This window comes from Haliotis asinina, chromosome 8 (assembly GCF_037392515.1).
Source record: "Haliotis asinina isolate JCU_RB_2024 chromosome 8, JCU_Hal_asi_v2, whole genome shotgun sequence".
NCBI classification, from domain to species: domain Eukaryota; kingdom Metazoa; phylum Mollusca; class Gastropoda; order Lepetellida; family Haliotidae; genus Haliotis; species Haliotis asinina.
In genome coordinates, this window is record NC_090287.1 from 12,781,254 (window position 1) to 12,803,687 (window position 22,434).

Here is a 22,434-nt window from a genome sequence, read left to right on the forward strand (position 1 = left end):
AAACATATTACTACGCGTATCCAATACGCATGTCTGAAAAGCTTACTTCCTCTAAGTTGCTTCCGCTTTTGTGGCAGTCACGGTTGAGGGCCGAAATAAAGTTGTGTGGCATGAATTAATTCGATCTTCAAACACAAGGATGTCTACAGTAGCTGATATGCTCGAACAGCTGAAGACAGCTATCGACTCCAACAGGACTGACGTCATTTGCACAGTCATATCAACGTGGAAAAAAAGTAAAAGTTTGGCAAAGTTTTTCTGTCATTCGCCGGCTTGTCAATAATCATTCGGATTACTGGTGTTAGTGACACATGAATACGTCTTCAAACTTTTAACGTTTGATAAATAACTACGAAGATCTTAACTTGATAAAGATATTGAAGTGTCATCTTTGAAGCTAAATGCTAATGATCAATTGCTATGACAATCTGTTGAGTTTGCGGCTCTGAGCTACTGTTGATTCAGCTTACGTTGATAACACCTGACGGATCATAACTGTTGGCGGTAGAATTTATATGTTAGTGGCGATTTATTTTGCCGCAGCGAAAAAGTTCCATCCCAAACAGCTGCAATCTTGTCTTTTTATCCCCAGCTACCATGAACCATATAGCAATATCAACTTACGAAAAAGAGTGGCCTTAAGAGTATGCTGAGCAATCTTTCCATGCACTTTTGCGTCTGTGTTCAAGGTCTTGTGAAAACAAACAGAAACAAACTTACTGCAATTATGTCCAATTTCCAGTGGGATTATTGAAATGATGTTTTCCTGAATTAGTAATGTTGTAATACAGATTGGGGTAATATGCTTTGGCATTTGCTGCAAATGTGTGTCTGAAGTACAGCCTCCTAAGTTGTGTAATATCCCATTATGTTCATTATACATGTATTTATAGACCCATCAGATGAAGACTTGCTGCAGCATGTTCTGAATGAGCCTCAACTGGAGAGTGGCACCTTACTTCACTACGCTACAAAGGTAATCCACTATAGGTATTAGGATATCCACTATCCTTTGTCTAAACTGCTTTGTCTTACCGCTTATTACAAGTTATGGGAGCACTTTTAGAATTTCTCGTGAGGACGTTCTCAGCCGTACGTCACATGTCAGTGAGACAGGCAACCAGTTTGTGAGAACCCGTCCGACGCGAACCCAGCGACCTTCAGATTGTTAGCCCGACAGCTAACCGGCTGAGCTATGCCCACATTGTTGCACAATGTGCAAATTTAGCTAGTCAAATTGGTTGCGGACAATTACAAAGGTTACAGGTAGACTTGGTGTCTCGGACTTTCGATCTACTCATGGTTTCCAAATGGCCCTGATATCATTTGGCACAATCATACTATTCCGTAATTTACAAGATAACATGTTGTGTGGCATGAGCTGATATGGTTCGAACTGAAAACGGTTGTTGACGTCAGACGTCGATTTCACAGTGGATGCATAATTGACGTGCTTGTATTAAAATCACTGTGTGCTTTGGTGACAGAAAAGTGTTGTACGGAACACAGTAAGGATAATGTGGATCGTGCTAAGGTATGAGTGAGACATGGGCATGTCTAGTGACATCATGAGGGTGAGTTAGACTTTGAATCATTATTGAAAATATGTAGATCTAGAGGTGAAAGTTGGAGTGCAAGTTTGAGGCCGATTTCCATTAGCCCAAAATTTCTACATTAACACATTTCACTGTTTATTTAACTTGTTAACAAAGTATTAAAAATGGAAATGGAAATGGAAAAGGAAAACGATTGGTAGTTACTTATGTATCTACCTTCTATATTGGATTAGGTCCCTTACCCTAACCCTAAACCCTAACCCTAACAATAAACCCTTGAAATAATTCTAATAAATGGAATACGTTGACCGAACTGGCACAAAAATAATTACGAATAAACTCCATTTCAGTGTAATGGTGCAAATTACTGAATGACCAAGATATATATTTATATTTGTTTACATTTATAGTTCATTTGATCCAAATAGTTCTGTTTGAAACCGAAATATAAAATATATTTAGATTATTTAAATTGACCAAAACTGCAAATAATAGAATATGGCTAAATGTGACCAATATAAGTCATACTTTCTACATTTAGAAAATACAAAATGTATAAATACACAAAATATACCACCTCAGCACCTCTTAATACAAAGAAGTTTGAGCATATTAGTCAAAAACGAAAAAATATTTAAAACTGGTGCTTGCGAAAAATTGCGCATCCGCCGGTGAACTACTATTGGAAACTCGCAACATCGTTGGGTTTCTGTAATGACATGGCTGGTAGAGATGAAACATCAGTGAGCACGGCTTATACGCACTTGCTGAGCTTGTTGCTATGCCGGCATCATAGGGCATGGTTTCAAGAACGTTCTTTTGAACAAAATCACCTGCAATTACGTAAAATAGTATTATGATGTGTCTTTAAAGTTTGTGGTGCTGTATTCTAATGGTAGGCCTACAAGCCATACCATGGTTTTACATCTCAGTTCATGTGCTGTTCACAGAATCTGTTCTGATCAGAATCCCAGCCATGTAGCTCAAAAATTTTATGGACACTACTTTAGCAATGTTTGAGGTGTTTGGTTGAGATGGTTGACTCTTGTTCCCCAGGCAAACAAAGCTGACATAGTCCGTGCGCTGCTGTCAAACGGGGCGGACCCCGGCGTACAGAACAGTGAAGGCAAACTGCCACTGGATCTTGCTAATGACCAAATAAAGTTGGTGTACAATGAAGAGCTTCTACAGTCAACAGCTCAGTCAAAGTAAGTCACCCAAACCATGGCGTGCCAGTCATTTACTAGAGCATTGTTCCAAAGTGCCATCTCACAGATGATGCTGTCCTGCGTTGATTTTAAAATAAACCAGTAATATTTGTGATTGGTAGTGCTAAGACAGAACTTTAAAATGAACTACAGGTCTGTGTGAGAGTCCTGGGACTCTTCATATTAGATGTTTGGAATCACTGTCATTAGAGAAGAGGTCTTATGGTCACAACAGTAAAACAAATGTATGATGTATGTGTGTTACCATTTGGTTAATTCTGATGGGGAAAACTCTAGAGTTTTTCAGTAAAGTGAACATTAGTGATTTCATATAGATATTTGGATTGTATTGTATTATAACAGATATGTGACCAAGTCAAATGTATCAATGAAAGTAGCTCCAATCATTCTGACATCACCTTGTTGCGCTCACACTAGACTCTGTCACTTTTTATGGAATGTTTTGAGTGATTACTCTTTATTATTAATGTCTTTAATCATTAAGCCTTCCCTGTTGGCTTCAACAAATCTAAATGGAAGCATGTACATGATGTAGTTTCATGTTTTTCATGAGTTTGTTCCCAAAGTAAATTAGTTCAAAGTTTCTTTACTGTTAACAGTATAGGAAAGATGTAGACAATCTGGCCTGTCCATAGATTACAGAACTAGTCTTCAGACAACTCTTCAACATCTCCATCAAGATCTGAAAAGTCAGATATATTCGCATAGCAATCATGTCTCATTGATTTTGTTTGAGGTAATTTTATCTGTTTGATTATTCAAGTATCCTTTTTCCAGTATTTTGAAAGGTCATAATGATTATATATATATATATGTCATTGGTTTTCTAAAACTGACCGGACACGAGGACTGACCAGATTTTTTTTAACCCGTCCTCCACAATATTTACCCCTCTCAGATGTTGGGACGGACTATCTATCCTACACTGCAGTTAAGAATGTTTAGCACTACTTCATGTCTTTCAAATTTTGTATGAGTAACCAAGGGCACAATCTGCTCTATGATGGAGTTTTGACCACACATTTTTAAAACTTAAAAGCAGATCTTGGCCAGAGTGTTGTCATAAATATCTACAACACACCATCCATGAGAGAGAGGTCAATAGAAATAATGTCTCTTGCTGTATGTTACTGAAATATTTCTTTAATGTTCCTGAAATAATTCTTAAATGTTGCTAGTATTTCAAAACTTTAAATAGAGATTGAGGAAATTTAACTTGCCCACTAACTGATTCTGAGATATCGGTTATGGGTAGATTTTCCTGATGTGTCTTTTCAGCCTGGGGAGAGTGTGCCAACTATTGGCAGGAGGAGTGGATGTGAACTTGAAAGACACACCTACCACGCAAAACACACCACTGCATTGGGCCGTCACATACAGCACAGTTGACATGGTGCAGTGTCTGTCAAGTGAGGAACAAATCCATTTGTTAAATATTAACGTCAAACTGAGTGGTCAGACATTTTTTTGTAATTTTTGTTTGTTGAATTGAAGCTTTCCTATACACTGAACAAATCTGACAGGAGGAGTTGGCTACCTTGTCATGAATTTTGTTTTCTTACAGCCCGTGGAGCTAACCCCAATTCTGTAAATGCGGAAGGTCGATCCCCTCTCCATGAAGCAGTGAGGAGAGGAGACATATCCATCATATCTATACTACTCAGCTATGGGGCAGACCCATCCCTCACAGTCAAAAAAGGGTAAGCTTACAACAAAAACAGACACTTGTAATATCTTATTGTAATATCTGTAATATTATGTAATATCTATTGTTCATGTTGTAGAGTGAGTAAGGGAGTAAGTTTCTATTTCACACTTAGCAAGATTCCAGCTATATGGCACGGATTTGTAAATAATCAAATCTGGACCAGACAATCCCGTGATCAACAGCATGAAAATCGATCCGCGCAATTAGGAACTGATGATGTCATCCAACTTAGGACGTGAGTTAGAGAAAGCTGTTATAACGAATATGATGAAAGATCTCACTCTGTAAACAAACATCCAGTCTGATATACTGAGAATTGGAATTGGAGATGGAGTGCTCATATTTTCATGCATTGACAGTTGACAGTGTCTTAGATTTGCCAGTTGTCTCCCTTGAATGAAAATGCCATCTTGCACTGTTTGCCACAGCCCTGATGTTGGGAAGACAGCATTTGAGTTGGCCTCAGGGCTGGAGAAGGTTGAACAGCTGATGAAGACGCCTCCCAGAAAACGTACCCTGTCATCTGAGGTGGCCCAACAGGAGCTGAACAACCATATAGGTAGAGACACTTGTACAGTAGCTAGGTCTATATGAGTAATATGTTTAGGAGTTAATTTTTACTTTCAGTAGACTCTGCAAATGTGCCATCTACCAAATGATAACAATAGTCCTCGAGGATGGGTGCCTCTTGAATCTAAAACAGATTTATGTTATTTACAAAAATGTGCACACAAGCAAAGACAGCAGACTGGTTGTAGCTGATGTGACTCCTGCTTGTATTTTTTAGAGAAGAGTCCACTCTCCAGATTGGACAGTTCAGCATCGGTGGAAAGTGGTGTGGGTGCTGGAGAAGGGGGTATGGTCAATGGCACAGCAGCAAATGGCGTTGAGTCCCCAGTCCCACAGCTCGCTTCCCCATCATTTAAGGTATACAATAGCTTCTGAAAGTTGGACTTTCTGTTAACCTCAAAATACATATTGGGGATAAATAACAATCCTTAAAATGAATATGCTGTGCCTTTTGTAAGTTTGCCAATACTGTAGAGCACTTCATGGGAATTAGACTTGAACCCAGCAGCCTGATCATGAGAAGTGACTTGAAGCTGGAAAATAACTAATGCAGTGTTAAACAAAAAAATGCCTGTTCTCCAGCAGAAACCCCATGTGTATGATGACTTGATGATGTCGCCGCTCCGGGCCGTGGTGACGGAGGAGAAGCTGAACCTGTTGTGGCCACAGCCACAAAGTATTGTCCAGGGTGGCGGTCAGCCATTTGTTATTCAAGACCATCTTCCAGTCATGGTAGCCGGAGGCCCCATCTGTAGTGAGTTTATACAAATTTGTGTTGCTTGTTGACAATCTTGGTTCGTCTCCCAAGACCGAATGCATGAAGTATCTATACACCCTTTTCTCCTAATCTTTAACATATCCTGAGGATCGTTTTGTGGAACAGGGTTCTTGTTTTACAGGATTTATTACTTACGCTAAATGAAAGAGGGAAGAGATCAATGATTACCAATAAGTAAAGTAATATTAATCTCAGTCTTGGCAGCAAATATATAACACAAAGTGTTTAGGTATGATCCAGTCATCATAGAAAATTTGTGACAGAATTGCCATGACATTTGGGTACCATGCCTCTGAACATGACTGTAGGGCACCACACCTCTGTGACCATGACTGTTGGGCACCTTGTCTTTGTGACCATGACTGTTGGGCACCATGCCTCTGTGACCATGACTGTTGGGCACCATGGCTCTGTGACCATGACTAAAGGGTACCATGGCTCTGTGACCATGGCTGTTGGGCACCATGCCTCTGTGACCATGACTGTAGGGCACCATGCCTCTGTGACCATGACTCTAGCATGTCATGCCTCTGTGACCATGACTGTAGGGCACCATACCTCTGTGACCATGAGTGTAGGGCACCATGTCTCTGTGACCGTGACTGTAGGGCACCATGTCTCAGTGACCATGACTGTAGGGCACCATGCCTCTGTGACCATGACTGTTGAGCACCATACCTCTGTGACCATGACTCTAGCATGCCATACCTCTGTGACCATGACTGTAGGGCACCATGTCCCTGTGACCATGACTGTAGGGCACCATGTCTCTGTGACCATGACTGTTGAGCACCATGCCTCTGTGACCATTACTAAAGGGTACCATGCCTCTGTGAACATGACTGTTGGGCTCCATGCCCCTGTGACCATGACTGTAGGGCACCATGCCTCTGTGACCATGACTGTAGGGCACCATGTCTCTGTGACCATGACTCTAGCATGTCATGCCTCTGTGACCATGACTGTAGGGCACCATACCTCTGTGACCATGACTGTAGGGCACCATGTCTCTGTGACCGTGACTGTAGGGCACCATGTCTCAGTGACCATGAGTGTAGGGCACCATGTCTCTGTGACCATGACTGTAGGGCACCATGCCTCTATGACCATGACTGTGGGGCACCATGGCTCTGTGACCATGACTGTAGGGCACCATGTCTCTGTGACCATGACTGTTGGGCACCATGCCTCTGTGACCATGACTGTTGAGCACCATGCCTCTGTGACCATGACTCTAGCATGCTATGCCTGTGTGACCATGACTGTAGGGCACCATGTCCCCGTGACCATGACTGTAGGGCACCATGTCTCTGTGACCATGACTGTTGAGCACCATGCCTCTGTGACCATGACTCTAGCGTGCCATGCCTCTGTGTCTCACAGGTCACACAAGAATCATCTCAGTGTGGGATTCACATAAAGGCCAGTTTGAGGCAATTGGTGTGAAGCTTGGTTTGGAGATGCTGTCACCCCAGAATACATGTGACATGCCCCACGTCCTGTGTCATGTCAACCACAGGATGTGCCAGAACAAGGGCTCTTACAAGATTACCATCACCCCCAAACAGGTAGGCAGGAAATGTGGTGTGAGAGGGATGTTTGCCAGTGGGTGGGGAGGGTAACAGTCAATGGAGGGGCTGGGTTCTGATCCACAGAGCGCTTGTTGCACTGCATCATTCATAAGCCGATGATGAACCATATAGCACCAATAGCTCATAGTGCTACAAGTGCTTTGTGGATCAAGACCGTTTTACTTACTGGGGAACAGTTATTCTTTGTTATAGTTGAATGATTGGGAAACAAGAATGAATGTTTCAAGTAGAGCTTATGTACGTCATTCCATTTTGTGAAACATAGTCTATGTAATGTTTTTTTGTTACAGTCCTTTACTTACTGTTTCTCAAGCTCTGAGAATACCAATGATTAGTATTGTCATACAGTACTGGCTATATTTTAGACATTGTAGATTGTTCTTTTATTCACTTTTCAAATCCTGATTTGTCTGGAATGAAAGTTGCCAGTTTGTACAGTCTGTTCGCGTCAGACTGATGAATTGTAAATTTTATCAATTTTATCAAAATTGCCACATAAATGTAAACAGTACACATGTTTATCATTCACTAATACCCAACAGCTTTCTAATGTTTGAACATAAATGTGGCACCACATGTCATCCCTTTAAGTCGTGACTATGTCCTATTTTTTTAAGGGATTCCTTAACTATAATATAGCTAACAAATCTTATGAAACATTAGTAACCTATTTTCTGATTGGCTCGTGATATTGTAAGTCATTGAAATGGACTTCAAGGTTTGCAAAATATTGTTCCAAAGATATCTTTCCTCATGAGATGTCTTCATATCTCTATTTGATTGTACCAAGAACAAAGATCTGATTTTGAATAGATACACTAGTGTTCCACAAAGTATCCCAGAAGTCTCCAAGTGTTTTGTTGTGGATGAGACTTTTCCTTGTTTTCAGTTGAAGATTGTGTGTGGGAGCCTGGAGAGCCTCAACTATGCTCTGTGTACAGTGCTGCAGCTGTTTGAGCTCTACAGGACTGCAGAGGGGATCTCCCTCCCCACCTTGCTGGTACTGATGCCATACCTATCACATCTATAAAATCCAAGGGGAACGATAGAATTGAGAGACAAACCCTGTAACTTTCCCCTGCATATCATTTTACCCAGCTTTGATCACCACTCACAATCAATTATTGCACCCATGAACATACGCTTGAGTCTTCTGCAGCCCATGCTTATGGAAGAGATGACAGAAGGGATCAATTAGTCATGCTTGCTGACTTGGTTGACAAATGTCATCATATCCCAGTTGCGTAGATCAATGCTCATGATGTTGATCATTGGATTGTCTGGTCCAGACTGACCCGTGAAGGTTCTGGGTAGATAAGGCCTTCAGCAACACATACTCGCTTTGAAAGGCGACTATGCTTGTCATGAGAGGCGACTAACAGGATCAGGTGGTCAGGCTTGCTGACTTGGCTGACAGGTCATCGGTTCCCAATTGCGCTGATGAATGCTCATGTTGTTGATCACTGGATTGTCTGGTCCAGACTTGATTATTTACAGACCACCGCCATATAGCTGGGATATTGCTGAGTGCACCATAAAAGTCACTCACTCACTCACTCTGGTCCAGACTCAAATATTTACAGATCAGCACCATATATATATATGTGGAATATGGCTGTGTGTGGCATGAAACAACAATCAATCAGCGCTCCAGATTCAGTTATATATCATGTGTTTATAAATATCTGTCATAAAGTGGAATCATGCATTATGATCAAATACACAACAAAACATCTGAAGGATATTTCATCTAATTTTTTTCTCTCTTCCACATGAATATTCCACATCATTATCTTAGCAATTTATCTATGGAATATTGAATATTACGTTAAGCAAATTATCACGTTGTTTTAATGCCTCTAAATTCAAACATGTCTGCAGATCGATGACTGGCCAACGCTGCATTATCGAGGAGTGTTGCTGGATGTGTCACAAGGACGAGTACCCAATATGGTATGTACAGTCGGATTTGTTGGTATTACCTGTTTTTAATCAGTATTACCAAATGAGATTAGAATTGGACAAATGAGTGGACCCGCCAGTCAGATTCCATAAATTAATTGATGTCATGTCAGTGTATCAGAACGGGGTGGGTCTTTGCTCACAGTCTCTAACCCTGGATTTCTGGTCCAGCCTTACTTACAGGTCTTACTTACAAGTGATTAGCTGAAATATTGCTAAGTGAGGCATTAGACAACAAAGATTGGGTGCCTCTGTGGGGATTCAATTCCGGGATGGAACGCAACCAAGAAAGTGCCAGAATCTTTACCAAAAACATTTAATCCTAAATATAACATGTTACATTTGACCACTTTTTTATATGGCATCATGTATTCATTGTATCAACATTGTTGCTTGTTTAACATATGATTGTTTTCTGAATTTTACAGGAAACACTCCAAGAACTACTGAACACATTGTCGTTGCTGAAGATGAATCAAGTAAGTTGCTAGTCATATATTGTCACTGTGCTTTCTTTCTTATTTAGTCCATCTATGTCAATCAGGTTTCTGTTTTAACACACCAGTATTTTGTTTGAAATAGAATCTTCATTAAATGAACATTTTCCAATTCAGCATTTGTTCTGATGTCAGATGTCACATTTTCAGATTTATCTATATTCAAGATTTAGGAGCAAAAACCCAACAGAGTGGCAGCTGTGTTACTCCAGAAGGTACGACCAGACGTGGCTGCTTCTAACTGTCATCATTCTTGTAAAAGGGGCCCTAGCACGCCTGTCTTTACCATATGGTTGAAATGTTGTCAGTACTTTAAGGCCACCCCTGCTTTTCGTATTAAGATGTATTAAGATTTGGGAGAGGGTGGTCCAGCTTGATCCAGGGCATCTAAGTATGTGGATGGGAGATTACCAAGAGTGAATGGAAAGAGTGTCAGTACCGCAGACTTGGATGGAACACATCACTGTATCCCAAGTACTTAGATCAGTGTTCATGCTGTTGATCACTGGATGGTCTGGTTCAGACGTGATTATTTACCAACCACTGCCATAGAGTTGGAATACTGCTGAGTCCAGCCTAAAACTGAACTCATTCACTAAGACATGTTACACATGAAACTGTGTTAACCCAGCAGTGATTTGGTGCCTAGTTGGATGAAATGATAAAACCGCTATTGACTCTCTAGCACTTCATCTAGCAGTTTGGCTTGTTTATTCCAAAGGAAGTTGAGAATGAAAATTAAGTGCACACTGATCCATCGAATGCAGTAATAATGTAGTGCATGAGGCATTCATTAGCATGTTATGAAATGAAAATAACTGCTGTTGGATTTCTTGGTAGAATGTGTCAGTACTTCGTCTCCCTATATTATCCCAGTTACACATTCCATATTGCTAAAAGCATTGTAAGACCCACTTGGCTTACTTGCTTATTGGGGCCGTTGGTTAGAGTAGTGATTAAGGTGTTTGTTTGCCCATGTGGGTTCAATGTGTGAAGCCCATTTCTGGTGTCGCCTGCAATGATATTTCTGGAATGTTGCTAAATATTGAGTTAAACTATGTTCACTCCCTCATTCCTGGCCAAATAAAAGTTAAAGTTTATGATGATCATTGTTTGTGCAGTGATCTGTTGCACCTGGACATGATGTGTTCAGTCCGAGGCTTGCAGCTGGTGCCGGTCCTCGAAGTCGGTCCAAAGGTCCAATTTGAAGATCTCCCTCTCCTCTACACAGCGTTCCAGGAGTTCGTGACATGCTGCTCACATTCAGAGTAAGGTTACACTCAGAGGACAATTTCTCAGTCTGACAACTCGGTAGATGGATGAACGTATAATAGCATCTTATCAGAAGAGAATATCTTGTGAGTCAGTCCCAAACTTAGCTGATGATGGATTTCAGAGTAGTGTTAACCGAAGAATAACTGGTTTAATACTACACTCTTCATCATTTAGTAGTATGTGAGGGCTAGGTTAGTATTGTAATGTTGAGACTAACTATTAAATATGATATGGGCAGGTGCCCACTGTCAGTGTTTTCAAAATTCTGTATCCGACTTAATCTGTGAAGATCTTGGTAAGAATTGATCTACAGTAACCAATGTTTGTCGTAAGAGGTGACCAATGGGATCGGGTGATTGCGCTTTTTGACTTGGTTGACAGATGTCATCAGTTCCCTGTTCTGTAGATCAGTGACCATGTTGATGATCACTGGATGGTCTGGTCCAGACTGAGTGTGGCGTAAACGTAAACTCACTAACTGTATCTGACTTATTCTGTGAACTGAGGGGAATGATGTGTAAGTCACTCCTTCCCCAGAACAAAACAGATAGAACAACATGAGGCATTCAAGGCATCAGATTTTAGGTATCATGGTGTGCGATTTGTCTCAAACAACTGTTATTCATCTTAAATTAACAAGTTAGTAACTGATGCAACGCTACCTAAACCATCAAGACCACCCACCAAGGATGTTGCATCATCTGTGTACAGGTTTGTCAGTGCTGGCCCTCGTCTGAGCAGTTTCCTTCTGGATGTGACAGATGATTATCTGAACGTGAATGACGCGAGTCGGTACTTGCCAGTGAGTCGAGACCAGACCCTGCAGCTGTGTGGCTATCCGCTCCACGGTCTCAGCACATCTCTGCTTCAGCAGCTACCTCCACATATTGTCTTTAATGAGTTTGGTGTCAAGGTGAGCTACCCCTATACTGTTAGCTCTTAGTTGGTCGGCTGTAGCTCTTAGTTGGTCGGCTGTAGCTCTATGGCCATGGTGGTGATGGTGGTGGTGATGGTGGTGATGATGATGGTGATGATGATGGTGATGATGGTGGTGATGATAATGATGATGATGATGATGATGATGATGATGTACATAACTGATAAGGAAAAACTAATGTAACATTATGTATCTCACTATTTACCATAGCGCAAACCTCATTTATGTGATGATTTATGCTTTTATACTGAATCAGTTTGATTGCAGTCAGAGATAAGTTACATCCCTTTCTGGTACATCATAGCATTGAATATATCTATGGTATTGTTTGCAAGGAAATGACAGAAAAGTTCTTGAAAAACAACTGAAATCATACAAATGTCGCTTACTCTTGCAGGCAGACCATGACTTTAACAGCTTCTGTGGCCCACTTGCTGATCTTGGGTAAGTAGTTTTCATATTATCAAACCAAGAATGGACTAATTCTTTTTCAGAAGAGGTCCTCCTTGGGGTTCATATAGCATTTAACTGTCCTTTTAAAAATGCCTATGACAGTTGTAACAATATTTCAATAAATATTTTACAAAACGAAAAGCTTGTATTTGTCTTGTGAGACCACCCCCACACCCCCACACGACCCTTGCTGGGCCCCTTACAGCCAATTTCTACCAATTAAAAATTGTATGAATGTGATTAATGAACTGAACTATTCTGTGTTTCTGTGTGTTGCAGGATCAGCTTCCTGGCCTGTCCTGGAACAGCAGCGTGGAACAGGTAAGTTGGACAAATCTGTCCCAATATCAGATACGTCTGCATCAGGTGATAGAGTTTTTAAATCCAAGACTTGCTAAATAATTTTTTGGACGAGAGCTGGTACATCATGTGATATCTAATGTGGTAGCCTGTTTCAGATAATAATATTATAATTCATCAGTTTCACATTGTGAAAAGGCATGCAATGGCCACATAATGAGGGATAGTAAGTTCACCTGATTGATCAAACTGAGAGTCAGGGTTCAGTTCCATATATGGGTACATTTATTGGAGGTACAGTAGTTGTTCTTAGAATATTGCTGTAATAATACCAAGATCACAACTCACTTGTTCCTTATGAAGAGATATTATCAATAACTGTAAGGATTGGAATGTAAACATTTGTGAGTGCCTGTGGGTTGAAATCTCAGCATCATGCTCATCCTTCTTTTGTAAGCATCATATTTTTGCCTTTAATCCCACATGAAGAAGTGTCTCTTGTGTATTAGGAGGAGGATGTATGAAACAGTCAGATGACTTAGGGTTGCGAACACAAGACATACTCTGTATTAGTGTGAGAGGATTGGCAGAGTGGTTTTATGATAAAATCTTAGAGATTGCAAATTTAGTGTTTATGACCTTCACACTTCTGTTAACACATCGTTGTCAAAGGTAGGTATGTCGGTATGGGACTAGTCATATGTTACCAGGGTTTGGGGGTTGAAGGTTTTTGATGCACCCATATGTTGAAAATAACAACCCATCCATATTGCTTGCCATATGCATTGGAAGCCCTCCAATTTGGCATGCTCTCAATATTGGCACTAGAATTTGGCCATGGCAGAAGCTAGTTAATATATGATCATATACGTGATCTAACCCGGCATCAGTCCATTCCATATTTTGGCACAACAAATACTGCCCAGTTGACTGTTTGTACTGTAATTAACACTGTCGGTATCTTGGCTCTCCCACTGATTGGCTGATTGATGGAACGTGTATTGAAAACACCTTGGATTTCCATCAAATAGGCATAATTACAAACTAATTGTCATGTCACAATTTCTAAGTCGCTCACCATGTCAAGATGGCAAGACCAGTCAAGCAGGCTCGAGTGGAATTAACTTTTGAACAGAAGAATTCAGCTGATATAATGTTTTGATGCCATTTCTCAGGTGTGTAAAGGGAAAAGTTCTCTAAAGCCCTCTATACTGGCATTTTTGGCTGGTCCAATGAATACTGGTTTTGAGGGTTTCTACTGTTTTGAGGGTTTTCCACTTTTTGTCATGCTTGTCCTTTTACGCTGGGTGTCTGACCTCTGAAACAAAATTCATTTTGGAGAAATCTATTTCATAACCTTACCAAATGTGTGTTGTCTTCTCTCTCCTGTGTGAGTGATCCATCTCACTTTCCTCTGTACAGTTTGGCAGGATGTCCAGAGGCAGCTCTGTGTAACATCTTCAACGCCATGAAGTGTGCAACGTCACAGGGAGCCATGGGGATGGTTGTATGCAACTGGACAGGGAAAGGTCACCTCACCCACCTCCCCTTCTCCTGGGCAGGTCTACTGATGGCTGCCGGACTGAGCTGGGGCACAGATATACACTGGGTAAGGTCCATGATTTGAAAGAGTCTCAATTTCTAAAATTTGTAATTGTAGCCTTATTCCTTCTTAGGGAGTGTGGTACATGACTCAGTTACCTCCCTTAGTTCGTACTTGGTTCCTGTGTGTATTGTTGTGTTGGTTGACTGCCTGCTAGGAAGAGGAAATATAAGCTTGAATTAAATGCACAAGAGATACTTTCCTATCTTAATAGAACATGAAGTTGTGAAGTCTATGAAGATTAGGTTCGAGCCTTATTAAGCTCAATTATTACACAGCGTTAGAAGGTAGTTATACATTAGTAGATTCCCCAGTTTGTCTGAAATCATTTTAAATGTTCTTTTGATATATTATTTGTTTCTTTACAAATAGGATTTCATTCTTGGCAACCTAGCTGACTTGTTGAACCAGCATGTGTATAAAGACAGAGCGATGGTGTTGGGACATGCTCTGGTAGAGCTAGGAAGGGCAGAGACTTACCTCATGCGTTGTGCACGCAATCAGCCAGGTGAGTACAACAGCTGGTGTGTACACAATAATATATACTATCTTTGCACTGCAAGTATATCACTGACAAAAACTAGCAACAACTTATGACAAATACGTCACTGACCTTCATGAAGAATTATGTTGAGTGAACTGAGTTCACATTGATTGAGAAATATGCATCACTGAATTGATTAATGTCTTGATATGAATGAGTTTGACTTTATGTATTGATGGACATAATTGTATTCACATGGTAAATGACGTGATTGAAAATGACATGATTTACTTCCCATGGTTGATGACGTGATTTACTTTCCATGGTTAATGACATGATTTACTTTGCATGGTAAGTGACATGATTTACTTTCCATTTTTAATGGTGTGATTTACTTTGCATGGCGGGATTGTCTTTCCACAGTTAATGACATGATTGACTCTGGTCAATCATCTATGGTCATCTGGGTAGAGCAGGGGATGTGGTAGATTTTTAGATGCCCTCTTTTTTTGTATTACAGGGTATATTTTGGATTATATTTTCAGATTGGCTGTATGTGTGCATTACTGTTTGTTTATTTCTGTATGACAGTTTCATCTGTATTACGCTGCCTGAAGATGATCTGTTCATCTTAACTGAAGCCTCTTGTTTGTCCCCAGGCAATGATGTGAGGGACTTGCCAGATGAACACGGATCTGTCCTGTTCCAGTTCCTGTCATACCCTGATGGTGTTCCCCTGGAATACCTGGCCCCTGATGTCATACAGGTAAATACAGATCTCGTTAACACCTGGACAGGTAGGGTAGCCTTGTTAAAGTGTTCATTTTGTCCTTCCTGATGATTGATATATTGCTGACCTTGTGAAGGTTAAAATTACCCATGTATTATAAGAGGTGAGGAGTAGGAGTGGGCTGAATTCACTGATTGATTGATTGATTGATTGATTGATTTATTGATTGATTGATTGATTGATTGCCATCGTATTGGATCATCATGCATATTATTGTGTTGTACAAAAAGCACGCAATATTTAGATCTTAATAATGCCTGTTCACTTTAATACCATATGGCCTGACCTTCTTTTCACATCGTCCTGTTGAAACTAAGAATCAAAATATTTTTCCTGAAGATTAATGGAACAATGTCACATACCAACAACCCGGCATGCGACAGTTTTTGATGTATGGAGCAATTGTTTACATTACATATATGTCAGGTGTTCCCTGTTTGGAAGCAGTTTGCCTCAAAATTTCAGTTATCAATTTCAGGCAAGTCATGAGGGATAGTAAACCTTTTACTGCACCAGTAGCTGAAAGTAGTGCGTATGTCTCAATACATGTAATATAGAGCAAAATATTGTCAAAAGTGTGTGACATTGTGCCTTTTATTATGACGAAGTACATGCTCAACAGCCATGGAGGCAGAATGAACAAGTGTGTAAGTGTGAAAATGTAAAGATTTGAGTTTCTGTGTCAACACTGTTAGCAGTTTTGTGTTTCGAGACTTTTAAGCTTCTTGGTGTTGAGTTGCTGATCAGCATAGTCAGACAGTCAGTTGCTGCTCCTTATACTGGCAGTCTGGTTTGTACCTTATTCTGTCTGATGTCACAGAGAGCCATTCGTCACATCAAGAAGTGCCAAGCGATCCTGCCTAATGCGAGACTAGCCTGTGCACAGGCTGTCGAGATTATAGAAGAAATCAACCTGACCTGTGACTTCATGATGTTAGCAGCAAAGTAAGTCATTTGTTTCACTGTAAAACAAAATATATGAGAAACAGCAATACAAACTTTAGTCCAGCTGCCTATGTCACTCGTAAGGTGACCAAATAGATATGATGGGATAGGTCACTCACTTGGATGACACGTGTCCTCACATATCATTGCTCACACTATTGATCACTGGATTGACTGTTAGAGCTGGAATATTTCTCATTATGGCATTAAGAGAACCCCAAAACATACCAGTGTTAATGAAAATGATGCTGGCTAGGTATGAGAACAGTTATCCCATTTAAAGTGTGTGTGTATTTGTAGTTTCAGTCATCAACAATTATCTCATGTGTCTTTTCTTCCTGTAGGGTTGGACGTGCCTTGGTCCTCTCAGGCAAGAAACCCAACTCAAAGGAGTCTGGCTACAATGTTGTCAACTTCGGGATCAATATGCTGACACCCACAAACAAAACAGATCTGGCAAACAGGTGGGGTTTACATTACTTTAGTGTATTCACATCATGTAGGCAGTAAGGAAACTCTACAATCCTCTTTAAACTACCTCCAAACACCTGATACAAACACTGCACATCACATCCACAACTACACAGCACAAGACAAACACTGCAGATCTAATTCTACACAAGACCTTGGAGATACAGAACACTGCGCTGGACCACACTGCCGACCCTTATAGAGTACCTACCTCATAGACTAACCACACATCATCCCAAACCATGCAGCACCTTTAACTCACACCAAACATGACGTATATCAACTACATATCTGTTCAGGATACTATACTACATGAGACAACACCACATTTCATCACAAGCCCTCCTGAAACACCACATGAAATTACTACGCATTGCATGTTACTATCTACACCCTGTAAAGGCCACATGGCACTCCACAAACCCTCACTAGACACCACACCTAATGACTACACATTGCATCCAACACTGTACATTCTGTCAAAGCAGCGTCGTATCACACCACGTCATGCCACACACCACACCACACCACACCACACCACACCACACCACACCACACACCATTCTTTTCTATACCACACCACACTGCATTTCACACAGAATATCACACCAGACCACACCGCTCTATACACCACAACATACTATACACCACACCACACCACACCACACCACACCACACCACACCACACCACACCACACACCACACACCATTCTTTTCTATACCACACCACACTGCATTTCACACAGAATATCACACCAGACCACACCGCTCTATACACCACAACATACTATACACCACACCACACCACACCACACCATTTTATACACCACACCACACCACACCACACCATACTAGACCCCACACTACACTATTCACTATACCACACCACTCTACACTATACACACCATACTATACACCACATCACACCACACCACACCATTCTAAACACCATACCATACTATAGACTACACCACACTATACACACCATTCTAGACTCCACACTATACACCACACTACACCACACTACACTATTCACTATACCACACCACACCACACTATACACACCATACTATACACCACATCACACCACACCACACCATTCTAAACACCATACCATACTATAGACTACACCACACTATACACACCATACTAGATTCCACACTATACACCACACTACACCACACTAATCTATACACCACACTACACTATACACAAGGCCACACCACAGTATACAGACCATACTAGACACCACACTACACTATTCACTATACCACACCACACCACACTATACACACCATACTATAAACCACACCATTCTGTACACCACACTACACTATGCACAACACCATACCACACCACACTACACACACCACACTGCATTATACACTACACTATACACCTTACTATACACCACAACACACTATACACAGCACCTACCCACACACAATACCCACAGCACCATATGTCCAAACACATATCTAACCCCATAGGTCCAACACAACTAACATCCACGTCATACCCCATTACACCTCAGTCCATCTCCTACTGCTTCTACCTACCACCTGGTGTCCTCCGCTGTGATATCGCTGGAATATTGCTAAAAGCAGCGTAAAACCAAACTCACTCACTCTACCTACCACCTGGTGTCCTCCGCTGTGATATCGCTGGAATATTGCTAAAAGCAGCGTAAAACCAAACTCACTCACTCACTCTACCGACCACCTGGTGTCCTCCACTGTGATATCGCTGGAATATTGCTAAAAGCAGCGTAAAACCAAACTCACTCACTCACTCTACCGACCACCTGGTGTCCTCCACTGTGATATCGCTGGAATATTGCTAAAAGCAGCGTAAAACCAAACTCACTCACTCACTCTACCTACCACCTGGTGTCCTCTGCTGTGATATCGCTGGAATATTGCTAAAAGCAGCGTAAAACCAAACTCACTCACTCACTCTACCTACCACCTGGTGTCCTCCGCTGTCATATCGCTGGAATATTGCTAAAAGCAGCGTAAAATCAAACTCACTCACTCTACCTACCACCACCAGTCTACAGCACATCAATCCATACCTACACCTCACAAATACACCCACTTCACTCTACATGCTTAAAAAGGAAATGCCACAATGCCACTCACCCTGCTTAATATGAGAACCACATTCCCTTCATGACCTGATGGCATTGCATTTGTGTCAGTATCACCTTCTCTGTACAGAGGGGCAGTTGGGTAGTCTAGTGGTTAAAGTGTTGGTCATCCCACCAAAGAGCTGGGTTCAATTCCCCACTTGGGTACAATGCATGAAGCCCATTTCTGTTGTCCCCCTCCATTCAGTATGAGAACCATATTCTCTTTATAATCTTACAGTATTACATTTGTGTCACTGTCATCTTCTCTATGTAGGCTCCTGGAGTTGATGGAGATCTACAAGATGGTCTGGAACAAACGCTACCTGCCGGAGCGGGGTCAGAATGACTCTCTACTCATGCTGTCCAGCCTCCTCAGACAGCTGGTGCCAGACAAGAGCAAGGAGGAACTGGACCACCTCACCAACGCTCAGGAACAACCATAGTCGTAGTCTGGTCATCCTTCATCATCATCTAATACCCACTCAGTCAGAAACAGTAGACTCAACCTTGCTTACCATGGACTTGACCCAAGATCCACACATACATATGGGATGCACTTTCAACAATATCGACATACTTTGTCGTAGCTTGGGAACATCCTCCATGCAATAACAGTTCTATTAATGCTAAAATCATACCTGAGCATGTAGATTCTCACCAATTCATTTTCACATTTGAAACAATTGCAGAGCCCCAGATCAACCAAGTTTAACCATTCATTTTATGGTGAGCTAGGTAGATATTTGAATACCTTATGAATTGTTCATAATCTGATTGTTTATCAGGGTATTGTCTTCTGATTGCTTTTCTTAATGCAATATTTTTTGTGTGATTGCACAAATTTGTTGTTTATTTTAATTCGCCGATGGTAAGGATTAGCAGGTAATGCCAGAAATACCCTGTCAACAGCAGGTCAGTGAAGTTATCAAACTGATCTTGTAGGACAGGGAAAATAATATATACGGAGAGAAACAAGTAAAGGAACACAGGAAAATTCAAGCTTTAATGTTTTCCAGTCTTCATCACCAGCTTTTGATATAAGTGCTGTGGGAGGAAATGTGAGATATAAATATTGAACACTGCCACAAAGTGATGTTCCCTTATTTGTTTCCTTCAGTATATTGCATACATGCAGAATGTTATGACTATTGTAAGAGAATAATGACAGTACATTTTCACAAATATGTCTGGGGTCCTGCAACTGAACCAGCAGTCTGTGAGTATTACTAAAAACCTGAATATTTGTAATTTAGGTTAAGCATGCTTATGTAAAGAAAATGTTCATAGATCAAAGCCTAATATAACTGCCATACCTCGCTATCTATATTCTTACATCAACATACTCATGTTCACAAATCATTGCATTATGACCAGTATACACCAAGGGACGAATACATATAACACAGAGTGTTATAGACTTGAGGACAACAGTCCAGTGATGTCTTCACCTTCATCTTTTTTAATAGTATATTATTCACCATCATGGTCAGTTTGTTTTGGATTTGTCTGTTTCTGAAAACAAGTGTTGAGATTCGACATTAATGTATGCCTTCTGTACTAAATTATGATATAAGCTTTGTGGGAAAAATAGACTGTTACATTGAGCCTGTGATGTGTTAGGATGACTGAAACTAAATTACTATGGTTTTAAGTTATCCCAGTCGTTTCTCAATAGAGAGGAAATGTACTGAATCTCAGGTTGTGTTTGGGGGATTGAGTCATAATAGTAAAACTTGTGACGCTGAGCTACAGTAGTACTCAGCATGGTGCCTCTGTGGGTGTCGTCGGGGAAACTTCAATTTAGAAAGTACTGTAAATCAGTTTGATAATGTGCCATGAAATATGGATAATTGACCTCAAATATGTTTAAATACAAGCACTGATACTTAAAACAGACTGATCAAAGGATTTTTGTGGTTCAGTGAATGTGGGACATATACTTCCTGTCAAAATTCCTGACTCGCCAGTTTAAATGTAGCCACTTAGTTCTGTTAACTGTCCTGAACTAAATTTTGTAAAATATTCCATACTGTTAAAAGCCACTGTTTCAACATGAACTGATGAATTATGAATCAACTTCATAATGTTGAAAAGATTACCGGTATCAGCAAGAGTTCAGTAAATGATAATCAGTTCTTTTGCGCAGTTGACAGATCTTTGCTCCAAAATATGCAGTTAGATATTTGAAAAAGGATGCTTTTAAGATATATTTTATCATAATGTTTTTGTGTTACAAGGTTTCTGGATATGATTTGACATGTTTAAGTATATTACTTCAAATCTGGAAAAATGTGATTCCAAAAACAATTGAAAATCTATTCAAATTGAAAGCTACAAGTGAGATGTTGTACGTAATTTTACTAGTATCAAATTTCCAGAATATGCTAAATGTTCTTTTTCATTTATTTATATATCATTTCTAACTTCGGAAATGGAAATAGAAGACAGATGATGGGAAAACTGGCCATGCGTTAGTTCGTATGGACGAGATACACTAGTTCTGTTTGAACTCTCCAACTCAGCTGTACTACTGAAGCACATGTGGATAGTCGATGGTAAAGAGGAAATAGTCAAAAAAAAGGTAGAGAAATCAATGTAACTTCTAGAGTTTTTGTCCTTGGACATTACTGTTTTGATTTACAGTACTTCTGATGGGAATGATAGAACTGTCATATATATATTGGGGAAATAGATAAAATATGTATATCATGTACAATCTACATTTTCTTTCACAATTAATCTTTTGAAAGTTTTTGATAATGAAAAAACAGATTTGAAACACTAGCACCAACTTGCAAAGGAAATTTTAAAAACAAAACAAAATGAAAGTGACTTTATATGTGCCATGTCTTGTTCAAAGGATATATAAAAGAACTGTGGGACATTTTCCTTTTCAATCATCCATCATATTATGCACCCTCCTCAAACTTTCTTCCACTGAATTTGTTTCAAAGGAGCTGCCTCAGCCTATATTTCAATAATACTCTGTAATACATTTAACTTAGCTTGTAAGATGCTTCACAAAGCCCCCTTGAGCAGCTGAACTTGATATCGACACTACACAAATGTCAAGTGTATATACTGTTCAAAAACAGTAGGGGAACCTGAACTTTGAAGTGTGGTAGAAAGAAAATGCATCAAGGAACTTAACAA

At 40.4% G+C, this 22,434-nt stretch overlaps 1 protein-coding gene across 2 annotated transcripts; it reads left to right on the forward strand.

The window, feature by feature from the left end:
- Positions 1 to 44: 44 nt before the first annotated feature.
- LOC137294645 (uncharacterized) lies at positions 45 to 22,104 on the forward strand. 2 transcript variants are annotated; one of them, XM_067825706.1, is made up of 23 exons: positions 45 to 236; positions 894 to 976; positions 2,613 to 2,764; positions 4,064 to 4,194; positions 4,350 to 4,485; positions 4,922 to 5,052; positions 5,281 to 5,420; positions 5,646 to 5,817; positions 7,225 to 7,409; positions 8,323 to 8,433; positions 9,315 to 9,386; positions 9,824 to 9,874; positions 10,043 to 10,107; positions 11,014 to 11,160; positions 11,879 to 12,080; positions 12,502 to 12,548; positions 12,837 to 12,878; positions 14,280 to 14,466; positions 14,833 to 14,968; positions 15,604 to 15,710; positions 16,555 to 16,679; positions 17,024 to 17,143; positions 19,556 to 22,104. In XM_067825706.1, the coding sequence occupies exons 1-23, from the start codon at positions 140 to 142 to the stop codon at positions 19,722 to 19,724; spliced, it is 2,808 nt and encodes a 935-aa protein (XP_067681807.1). In that variant the 5' UTR covers positions 45 to 139; the 3' UTR covers positions 19,725 to 22,104. The 2 variants fall into 2 exon arrangements, with proteins under 2 accessions (XP_067681807.1, XP_067681808.1); XM_067825707.1 differs by having other exon boundaries at positions 79 to 236; positions 5,649 to 5,817.
- Positions 22,105 to 22,434: the final 330 nt, after the last annotated feature.

Excerpts from the sequence above, each read along its gene's own strand:
- LOC137294645 (XM_067825706.1), top strand. The coding sequence starts at position 140 with ATGTCTACAGTAGCTGATATGCTCGAACAGCTGAAGACAGCTATCGAC. Across the intron at positions 14,969-15,603 it reads TTGTGCACGCAATCAGCCAG|GCAATGATGTGAGGGACTTG; the intron begins GTGAGTACAACA and ends GTTTGTCCCCAG. Across the intron at positions 16,680-17,023 it reads TTCATGATGTTAGCAGCAAA|GGTTGGACGTGCCTTGGTCC; the intron begins GTAAGTCATTTG and ends TTCTTCCTGTAG.